We start from the raw sequence: 12126 nt of genomic DNA on the forward strand, positions 1-12126 counted from the left end.
TCACACACTCCCAGGGTCAGACACAGAGTGAAGCTCCCTCTACACTGTCCCATCACACACTCCCGGGGTCAGACACAGAGTGAAGCTCCCTCTACACCGTCCCATCACACACTCCCGGGGTCAGACACAGAGTGAAACTCCCTCTACACCGTCCCATCACACACTCCCGGGGTCAGACACAGTGAAACTCCCTCTACACCATCCCATCACACACTCCCGGGGTCAGACACAGTGAAACTCCCTCTACACCGTCCCATCACACACTCCCGGGGTCAGACACAGAGTGAAATTCCCTGTACACCGTCCCATCACACACTCCCAGGGTCAGACACAGAGTGAAGCTCCCTCTACACTGTCCCATCACACACTCCCGGGGTCAGACACAGAGTGAAACTCCCTCCACACCGTCCCATCACAGACACCCGGGGTCAGACAGAGTGAAACTCCCTGTAAACCGTCCCATCACACACTCCCAGGGTCAGACACAGAGTGAAGCTCCCTCTACACTGTCCCATCACACACTCCCGGAGCCAGACACAGAGTGAAGCTCCCTCCACACTGTCCCATCACACACTCCCGCGGCCAGACACAGAGTGAAGCTCCCTCCACACTGTCCCATCACACACTCCCGGGGTCAGACACAGAGTGAAGCTCCCTCCACACCGTCCCATCACACACTCCCGGGGTCAGACACAGAGTGAAGCTCCCTCTACACTCTCCCATCACACACTCCCGGGGTCAGACACAGAGTGAAGCTCCCTCTACAGTGTCACATCACACACTCACTGCTGCCATCAGGAAGAAAAGACAGGAGCCTCAATACCCACACCAGAGGTTCGGGAACAGTTATCCCTCAACTATCAGGCTCTTGAACTGGAGGGGGTAACTTCACTCACCCATCAGTGAACCTTTCCCACAACTTATGGACTCACTTTCAAGGACTCTTCATCTCATGTTCTTGATATTTATTGCTTACTTATTTTATTATTATTAATTTATTTTGTATTTGCAGTTGTCTGGCCCATTGGGTGTGGTCTTTCATTGATTCTATTGCGTTTCTTGGATTTTTTGTGTATGAGGGGTGATTGATAAGTTCCTGGCCTACGGTAGAAGGAGTCAATTTTGGAAAACCTAGCACATTTATTTTTCCTACATTTACACACTTAGTCCAGCGGTCGTGGAGCAGACGGATCCATTCTTTGTAGAATTCGGTGTCTTGGACCTCCAGCAGTGGTCCACAGCAGAGGTGATTGATAAATTTGTGGCCTAAAGTAGAAGGAGATGAGGAGAACTTCAAACTTTCTGCATTTTCACTCAGAGTTGAACTGCACGTGCATGTGATGAGAGCTGTATAATTTTTATCTCCTTCTACCTTAGGCCACAAACTTATCAATCACCCCTGCTGTGGACCACCTGGAGATCCAAGACGCTGTCGTTACATGCACGTGCAGTTCAACTCTTCGAGTGATAATGCAGAAAGTTTGAAGTTAATAACTCATCTCCTTCTACCCTAGGCCACGAACTTATCAATCACCCCTGCAGTGGACCACTTCTACAAAGAAGGGATCCGTATGCTCCACGACCGCTGGACTAAGTGTGTACATGTAGGAGGGGACTATGTTGAAAAATAAATGTGCCTGGTTTTCTAAACTTAACTCCTTCCACTGTAGGCCACGAACTTATCAATCACCCCTCGTATTTCCTGAAGGAGCCGAATCTCAGGGTTGTATACAGCTCGTACTTTGATAATAAATTTATTTCGAATTTTGTGCCTGTGATGCTGTTGTAGATAACATTTTCATTGCACCTGTGCACACCCGCATTACAGAAAGGGCGAGGAGACTGTGGAAAGGTAAAGAGAAGGCTCACCAGGGTGCTGCCTGGATTACAGGGTGTGAGCTGTGGGGAGAGATCAAACAGACTTGGTTGTTGTTCCTACAGAAGACGGCGGGAGGAGAAGATGGCAGCGCACCGCGCGTGCGCAGCTCTCCGGTGAAAAACGATGTCGTATCTGTTAAATAGGAGCCATGGACAATTCTGATTTGATGGAGGATGGACGTGAAATTACAGAGGAACGGAGGGACTTCCGGGTCATCAAGGGAATGGCGGCGTAAGGAAAAGGTCTCTCGACAAAAAAGAAGGTAAACTGCCCCAAAATCGAATTTAGACAAATACTTAATATTGCATAACTATATTAATAAAAGGGGCAAGGATGATGTCTAAGAACAAGAATAATAAGTCCGCTTCGAAGGCTGATAAACATAAAGAGATGCAGCAAGGCGACGGGCCTAGCTCCCCCACGGCAAGCCAGGACGGAGATAATGAGGGGGAATCGGTGACTCTGTCTTTGATTCTCGGAGAGATTCGCGAGTTCCGACAAGATAACAGCAAACAGCTGGAAGATATTAAAGGAGAAATAGTAAAAACTAACTCGCGGATAGATGAAGCCGAAGCGAGGATTGTTGGAATTGAAGAGAAGCTACAAAACGCCGAGGAAGTGATAGCAGAAATGCTGAAGCTACAAGACCAGCTCCAGTGGAAGCTAATAGATCAAGAAGGCCGCTCGAGAAGGGAAAATGTGAGGATTTACGGAGTTCCCGAAGGAAAACCCGGATTGATGATTCCCTTCATGGAGAAGCTGCTTAGAGAGAACCTTGATATACCGGCCGCAAAAGACCTACAGATAGAAAGGGCTCACCGCGCGTTGGCACCACAGCCTCCGGCAGGCGCCCAGCCCAGATCGATTCTGATCAGATTTCTCAGTTACAGAACGAAGGAAGAGGTGCTTAAAAGAGCATGGCAAAAGAAAGGTTTCATGTGGAACAACTGCAAAATCAGTTTAGACCACGACTATGCACCGGGGATTCTTGCCAGACGGAAGGAATATACGGAAACACGGAGGGTCCTGAAGGAAAACAACATCAGATTCCAGACCCTGTATCCAGCTCGGCTGAGAGTCTTTTACGACGAAGGGACAAAAACTTACGCTACGGTGGAGGAGGCAACGTTGGACCTGGCGGACCGGGGACTACCTATTAAAGTTATCACCCAACCGGAGTCGCTACTGGAGAGGATTTGGCAGAAGTCGTGGCAGTTAGTGGGGCGAGGACGCTCCACTCGAACCAGAGTGTCAAACTACAAGGAAAAGCTGCAAATATTCAGACGCGAATGTACAGAGAATACAGATTAATTAAGAGAAATGACTGAAAAGAGTAAATCGGACTTAAAAGTAAAATGAAAACTGGTAACTGAAAATAAACTAGGCGGAATAACTTGAATGATAGCAATATGGTCGAGACATAAATAGGAGAAAATTCTCTATGATTATTCAAACTGCTGAGGGCCCTCTAACACAGGGTGAAGATAGAGGTTATCCCTCTGAACTGAGGCGGGTCGGTGCTCAGGCCTCACTGTGGAAGGTCGGGAAAAATTTTCAAATGTTATACGTTCAGAAATGTCTAGGGTGTGGTTATATGTCTTGGTTTACTGTTGAGAAGGGATTGCTTACTGTTTGGTTAGAAAAGGAGAGTGCTTTTTTTCTACTAGAGAAAAATGCAAACTGAATTGGTAAAAATAATTTCCTATAATGTTAATGGGGTTTTGAATCCAATTAAAAGAAATAAGATTATGTCTAAATTGAAAAAAGAGAGGGTACAAATAGCTTTCCTCCAGGAAACACATATGAGCCAATCTGAACATGGAAAATTAAAAAGAATGGGCTTTAAGCATATATTTTATTCATCATATAAATTGAGTCACAAAAGAGGGGTAGCTACTTTAATATCAAGTACTCTTAATTATGAACATATTTCAGAGACTAGAGACAAAGAAGGACGGTTTGTAAAAATCACAGGAAGAATAGAAGGTACAGAAATAACATTGCTGAATGTTTATGCTCCTCCAGGTAGTGAATGGTCATTTTATAGACACATTTTTGACCTAATGGTCAGTTCTCGAGGGGTAGTAATTTGTGGAGGGGATTTTAATATTAGATTAAATCCTATATTAGATTCTTCAAGAATAGTTACTCAGAATAAACCTCTGACTCGGAAAGTGAATTCATTGATGGAGGAGTTGGGAATTATAGATGTCTGGAGGGAATTACACCCTACTAGTAAAGATTATACATATTACTCTTTCCCTCATTCAGCCTATTCAAGGATAGACTATTTCTTTATCTTTAATACAGATAGACTCAGGATAAAAAACTGTAATATTGCAACAATTGATCTGTCGGATCATAGCCCAGTCTCTATGTCTCTAATCCTGGAAAGGAAAATGAGGAAAACACTATGGAGGCTAAACTCACATATACTCAATAACCCGAAAGTAATGGAGAGATTAAGGGGAGAAATCAAAGAATATCTAGACCTTAATGACACGGGAGAAACATCACCAGTGATATTATGGGATACATTGAAAGCTGTACTGAGAGGGAAAATTATTTCCATTACTACTCACATGAAAAAAATCAATGCACAAAAATTAAGACCTTCAAGGAAAATTAAAACAACTTCAAGTTGTAGATAGCAACAAAAGTAATTCAAATCGAAAACAGGAAATTAGGAAATTGCAAAGTGAAATTGATGATATTTATACGTTGGAAACTCAAAGAAATTTTCTTTACCTGAGACAAAAGAATTATGAAGTAGGAGGTAAATCAGCTAGATTATTAGCATATAAATTACGAAAACAACAAGCAGACAATACAATTCATAAAATAAAGAATCCAAAGACAAAGCTTGTGGAGAGTACAATAGGGAAAATTCGAGAGTTTTGAAACATATTATCGAGAGCTGTACTCCCAACCCTGGGCCCCCAATGAGCCCTATATAGACAGTGTATTGAATTTTTTAGATCTACCTAAACTTACAGATTTACAAAATGAAAGTTTATTAGAACCAGTAACTGTCAAAGAACTGAACGTGGCCATCTCTAGGTTAAAGGCTGGAAAGTCCCCGGGTTCTGATGGGTTTACCTCAGAGTGGTACAAGACACTGAAGACACAGTTAGCCCCATTACTACTTAACACCTTTAATTGGATCTTGCAGAGAGGAGAAACTCCACCTTCCTGGAGAGAAGCGATTATTTCAGTTATTCCTAAAGAGGGTATAGATAAACTAGAATGTGGCAATTATCGGCCAATTAGTGTTCTTAATTTAGATTACAAACTATTTACATCTATATTAGCACGCAGATTGGAAAAGCTTTTACCTGGCCTAATCCATTTAGACCAGACTGGATTTATTCAACAAAGACAAACACAGGACAATATAAGGAGAACTCTGCACATATTAGAACAGGTTAATAAGAACGAGACAGAGACAATGGTAGTAGGATTGGACGCTGAGAAAGCTTTTGATTCGGTTAGTTGGGCATTCCTATACAGAGTGTTAGGAAGATTCGGCTTTCAAGAAAGGTTTATTAAAGTAATTCAGACTCTATATGACAGCCCTACAGCCCGAATTAAGATAAATGGGGACCTCTCTGACTCCTTCATTTTAGAGAGAGGCACTAGACAGGGATGCCCAATTTCTCCTCTCCTTTTTGCGCTATATATTGAACCACTTGCCCAACTAATAAGACAGAGCGAAATCGTAAAAGGTATCAAGGTGGCAGGGATTGAACAGAAAGTGGCGTTATTCGCAGATGATGTTTTGGTCTATCTGAGTGAACCAGAAAAATCATTTATAGGATTGTTTACACTGTTGGATGACTTTGGGAAAATATCAGGTTATAAAATAAATGTAAAGAAAACGCAGGTTATGTCCCTAAATTATACACCATCCAAAAAATTGCAGGATACATACGATCTTAAGTGGGAAGCTAAATCATTAAAATATTTAGGAATAACCCTGCCGAAGGATCTTTCAACACTGTCACAGGTAAATTATGGGCCATTAATCTCAGAGATAAAAGCAGATATGCATAGATGGAATCTTATCCCCTTTTAAAGTTTAAATTCAAGGATAAATACTATAAAAATGAATATTCTTCCTCGGTTATTGTATCTTTTCCGTACTTTACCGGTGGAGGTGGATGATAATCAATTCAGGGAATGGGACAAATGGATTTCCCGCTTCATCTGGCAAGGAAGGAAACCTAGAATTCGATATAACACCTTACAGTTAGGGCAGGAAGGAGGAGGTATGGTTCTTCCTTGCCTGAGAAATTATTTTTATGCCTCACAGATAACCCCTCTGTTATATTGGTGTAATAGGGAATATAAGGCTAGATGGAAGGAAATAGAATTTGGATTAGTTGACAGTTTTCCTCTTCAGGCGTCAATAGCTGACAAAGGATTGATGGCCCAGTTGGAAAAATTTAATAATGCTTGGATAAATCTTACATTAAAAGTATGGCAGAAGGTGGTTAATTCATGTGGAATTAATAACATGTTAAAACTCTTTAGATGGTGTGCATATGATACCGAATTCCTTCCCAACAGAGGAGATAAAAGATTTGAGCTATGGATAAAGAAAGGTCTTACAACCTACCTCTCATTTATAGTTAAAAGAGTATTACAAAGTTTCCAAATCCTGCAGGACAAACATGGCCTAGAACATAATGACTTTTTTAGGTACCTTCAAATACGAAACTATGTTAACCAGAGTTGTAGATATACAGACCTATCAAAAGTAGAATTAGAATTTTTCAAGATTCTGAACTCGGCTTGCAGTTCAATACCTAGTAAATCAGTTTCTCGCCTATATAATGCACTCTCCCATGCTAAAAATGTAAATACACTGTATATTAAAGAGAAGTGGGAGAAAGAAGCGGGGTTGGTACTTTTAGAGGAGGCTTGGGGGAAAATCTGCAGCTTTCAATGGTCCTCGACTAATTCTTTGACTTGGAGAGAACATTGTTGGAAAAACATTATAAGATACTTCAAGACCCCATATCAGGAAAAATATAAAGATACAAGTGTGATGTGTTGGAGAAGGTGCAGCTCCAAGGAGGCGAATCATTTTCATATTTTCTGGGATTGCCCTAAATTAAGTCTATTTTGGGAAGGTATTCATAGAACATTAGTTAAGGTACTTAGGTCCCAGATACCTCTGAACTTTGAGACGCTCTATTTGGGGCATGTATTGTTCCTTGAACAGAAGGAAGATATAAAGTTGCTGCAGGCCCTCTTAGCGGCAAGTAAGAAATCAATCACTAGAAAATGGCTAAATCCAATACCACCTACATTAGAAGACTGGTACGAAATTGTCTTGGAAATATTTAAAATGGAAAAGTTGACTTACTCCCTGAGAACTCAAAAAGAAACATTTTATCAAATCTGGAATAAATGGATTGAATATATAACCCCAATGCGAGCAGACTTTAGATGACTCTCCTAATGATTTATATTGCTCTTCTCATCAACACAGTAATATTGCTAACGTAAACACCCCTAGTCTAAATGTTTGTTTTTTTTTTGGAAAATAGAGAATTAACACAAGTAAAGGGAAAGATTTGGGAAAGGGATAAAAAAAAATGAAAAAATTAAGTAAATAAGTACATAGGGATTGGATAATTATGTCTGCGGGCAGGAACAAGCATGAACAAATTGGGATATAAACACCTACAATGGTTGGTATATAGGCTTGTATGCAACATTTTGGACCAGTGGAAATGGTCCAGAAGGGTTGTATGGAAACTATTATTACCATTTTTCTTAACAACTAATTTCATTACTTAGCCTAATAGGTTAGATTTACCACAGTAGATAATTATCTATTTAAATGTTTATTTTCCTTTTATATCATCTCAATGTGTACTTAAGAATGTATAAATAATTGTAGTTTTATACATATAAAAAAATGGAAAAGGTTATATGTGTGAAAAAAGTACATGATAATTGTGAATTCCTTATCCAAATAAAAATAAAATTAAAAAAAAGAAAATAAAAAAAAAAGAAATTACAGAGGAACATCTGGAGAAATTTCAGAAATGCCCGTCCACTGCTGTCGTTACTGTGTGGTTGGGAATCTTTCGGAGGGTAGGCCTCAAAATCCCCGGCCTTGCCTGCTTTTGGCGACCGAGAAAAAGGTCGAATCGTTCGGACAGAGATGGCGCTCAGTACTCGGTGTCGGAGAGCTGATCAGAGCTCGAAGTTTTCGGATGACTCAAAGTCGGATTGTGGTCGGCATGGCAGGGAGAGTTTTTCTTCCTTCTCCCGTCTGCGTGAGATGTGGGACACTTGAGAAACTTTGGACTTTACTGTGCTCACGGACTTCCTTCATCAAGTTATGGTATTGTGCACTGTTGTAACTATATGTTATAATTATGTGGTTTTGTCAGTTTTTTCAGTCTTGGTGTGTCCTGTGTTTTGTGATATCACACCGGAGGAAATATTGTATCATTTCTTAATGCATGCATTACTAAATGACATAAAAGGCAACTACGTGTCTTCATAATCTACAGCATTTCCAATGTAAAGATTTTTACAATTATGAGAGGCATAGAGAGGGTAAACTGAAATTTTTTCCCCCCAGAGTCATCACCATCATGACGTGGGTGATCATGGTCATTCCCTGACCATGATTGTCTTAGTAAATTTTTCTACAGAAGTGGTTTGCCTTTGCCTTCTTTTGGGCAGTGTCTTTACAAGACGGGTGACCCCAGCCATTACCCGTACTCTTCAGAGATCGTCTGCCTGGCGTCAGTGGTTGATGTGCACCAGCTGCTCGAACAGCCATCCACCACCTAGTCCCATGGCTTCACAGACCCTGATCAGGGGGATGGGGGAAGAGGTGCTAAGCAGGTGCTACACCTTGCCCAAGACTAGAGGAGGGAAGGGGCACCTTTTCACACCTTGATAGAGGTGTATCTCCATTTTGCCATCCAGGGTAGGAGTGTCAAACACCAGAGGACAAGGGGAGGGCAGGGGAGGTTAAAGTTGATGTAAAGGTCAAGTTTGTTTGTATGCTTCCCCCCCCCCCCACTCACAGGGTATGGTAGCTGCCTGGAATGGGTTACCAGGGGTATTAGTGGAAGCAATTTGTTAGGTCGAATTTGGGGCTTTTCGATAGACACCACACCATATCTGAACTGATTCTACAACCTACAGACTCACTTTCAAGGACTTTTTGCAATTCGTGTTCTCAGTTTTATCTTATTATTTATACAGTGTGTCTTGTTTCCACACTGGCTGTTTGTCAGTTTACATCTAGTTTTTCATAAGGTGCATTGTACTTCCCCCCTCCACCCCCACCCCGGAAATGCCTGCAAGAAAGTGAATCTCAGGGTAGTAAATGGCAACGTAAATATGCAACACACACACACAAAACGCTGGAGAAACTCAGCCTGTCAGGCAGCATCTGTGGAAATTAATAATGTTACGTACCCTGTAACTGGGTTGCTAAACCAGCAGAAATGGATCACTCAGTTGGAGTCTGGATTACTAGAACTAAGAAAGTTTTATTAAAGAAACAAGCAACACAGTACTCTAATCAAAAGGATAATGAATGCAACAGTTCAGCAATGATAAACATACATGTACACAGAATTCAGATAACAGGATCAATCAAGCTCTATTGTTGTCTAGGGGCAAATGACCAGTTTCAAAGTGACGCAAAGTTCAGTTCAGTTCGTAGTAATCGCTGCCGTGGGAGATGGACAGTGTGGGGGAAGGAGAGAGAGAGCAAAAACGAATGAATATTCAAACGGCTTCCACACACAGACCTTCGCAGTCAGCTGTCGGGCGAGTTCTTTGTGATGTCATCTGAGGTCACCGACCGTGACCCCTCCGTTTCCAGATACGATCGTTTCCCTGCGCTGAACCTGGCACCCAGGCAAGGGTGGACACACACCAGGTTCCCACCGATTGTGCCTTTCCACCCTGTGCGTTTATGGCCCGGTACTTCCCACCGACTTGTGAGAGACGCACCGCTTCCAGGGTCTTGTTACCTTGGGTGTCATGTGTGTGTCACCTTAGCGAACCTGTCCCTTTTTATCCCCCTGCCTGTCCATCACTTCAAACAGTTCAGGGTTCAAAGGGGGAGCCGCTCTGGACAGCTCCCTCCTTCTGTTACTCTCTCTCCCGTCCCTTCATTACACATCTCCAAATGCTGCTCCATTGTTTTCCTTATCTCTCTCTCTCCTGAAGACAGGTGGCAGACCAACTGCTGATCACACAGGACAGCTAACATCTTAATCTATGTGTATTCTTGTCACAATAAGCTGTCGACATTTCAGGCCAAGACCCTTCTTCAGGACGCCGGACTGGAGAATAGTGTGCCACTATGTTACCATATACTATGCTGAGATTCATTCCAATGGATATCAGAGACATTTGAGGTGACTCAGAATTGAGTAATTTATCTTGTAATTTGAGATAAAGTTATAAATTCACTTTGAACATCAATAAGCAGAGAATGGAGATACAAACTGGCATCAAGTCTGGCACAGGTGGGCTCAATGGCCTGCCCAGTGCCATACCGTTCTAGGTTCCAGGTTCTAGGACGATGCAATGCAACGTCTCCACTTCCTAAGGGGATTGAGGTAAGTGAAACTCCCTCCACCCTCCCATTTTAACTGAATTTTACAGCAGCACCATTGAAAGCATCCTGACAAGCTATATCTTCATCTGGTACGGGAGCAACCGAGCATTGGACCAGAAGTCCCTTCATAGGACTGTGTGAATGGCCGAGAGGATCATAGGGATCTCCGCACCAACGGTCGGGGACACTTATCAGGAGCGCTGTGTATGCTTATTATTAGTATTATTGAGGATCCCACCCATCTATCCAGCATCCTCTTTGACTTTCCTCCACCAGGCAGGAGACTCCGAAGCATTAAGAACAAGAACGGTCAGGATGGGAAACAGTTTCTTCCCTCAAACCATTAGGCTTCTGAACTCACTGCTGCATTGCATTCAAAGTGTCACCGGTTAATTTGTTCCCTATCTTACAATATTTAATTGATGGACTTTGGTTTGCTCATTTATGCGTGAATCATTCATAAGTTATTGTGTTATGTGTACCACTGTACTTTACACCCTGGTTTGAAGAAACGTTTGTCTTGTGTGATGGTATACATGGCAATAAACTTGACTTGATTTGACTTGTGTGTATGACAGTAACCTTAACCTACCTGAGTGTTTGGCAGATGGCAGCATCTTCCCCGTCTCACTCTCAAGTCGCTTACCAGCCCTGGTGGTCTCGTACAGAAGGTAACTGCCTTTCTTGGGTACCACTACCGGGTCCATTGTGTCGCAGTACGCCGCATTGCAGACGCAAACCACCGAGCTCAAACCGAAACTCATGGCCTTGCATGGTTTAGCAGCTGGAAAGGCAAGAGAAACAAACGCCTGTTACAGCTGACTTTTTGTCCTGCCTTCTCACCCACCCCACTTCTATCCTCAAGTAAATTTGAGTCAAGTTGAGTTATTAAGGTAAAGGGACAATAAAAACTTAGCTATAGAGCGCTGCAGCGCAGAAGAAGGCACTTTGCCCCATCTAATCCATCCTGAACTGTTACCCTGCCTAATCCCATTGACCTGCACCTGGACCACAACCCTCCATACCCTCCCATCCATATATTTATCCAACTTTCACCTTTTAACCTCAACCTACGACCTTTAGTTCCAGTCTCACCCAATCTCAGTGGAAAAAGTCTCCTTCCATTTAACCTGCCTATAACCCTCATAGTTTTTGTATACCCCTATCAAATCTTCCCTCATTCTCCTCATCACTAGAGCAGCAGTTCCCAACCCAGCGTCCACAGACACCTCCGTGAATGGTTGGGAGCTTCCTGATCTAGAGAGCAAGTCCTAACCTACACAACCTTTCCCTTAACTCAGGTCCTCGAGTCCTGGCAACATCCTTGTACATTTTCTCTGTACTCTTTCAACCTTCCTGAAGAAGAGTCTCAGCCCAAAACGTCGACTGTTAGTGGGCTTTCGGATTCTAACGTTTTAACTGTCATTCATTCTTTGGGGCACTCTTCTGTTTTCATGGACATTTGTGAAGAAAAAGAATTTCAGGGTGTATATTGTATACAATTCTCTGATATTAAATGGAACTATTGAGCTATTTTCTATAGACGCCACTTGACCTGTTGACCTCCAGCGTTCTGTTTGTGTCGCTTACTGATTCTTTCCTGTAGGTAGGTGACCAGAACTGCAAACAACTCTCC

At 42.5% G+C, this 12126-nt stretch overlaps 1 protein-coding gene across 4 annotated transcripts in view; it reads right to left on the minus strand.

Moving 5' to 3' along the window:
- Positions 1-12126, minus strand: part of gba1 (glucosylceramidase beta 1) — a 61218-nt gene that overhangs the window by 37402 nt on the left and 11690 nt on the right. For all 4 annotated transcript variants that reach the window (XM_063041760.1, XM_063041757.1, XM_063041759.1 and 1 more), the window contains exon 3: positions 11083-11274. In XM_063041760.1, the coding sequence (XP_062897830.1) occupies positions 11083-11274 (192 nt within the window). The remainder of the gene's footprint in view (positions 1-11082; positions 11275-12126) is intronic.

The sequence above is a fragment of the Mobula hypostoma genome, chromosome 2, assembly GCF_963921235.1.
Source record: "Mobula hypostoma chromosome 2, sMobHyp1.1, whole genome shotgun sequence".
NCBI lineage: Eukaryota > Metazoa > Chordata > Chondrichthyes > Myliobatiformes > Myliobatidae > Mobula > Mobula hypostoma.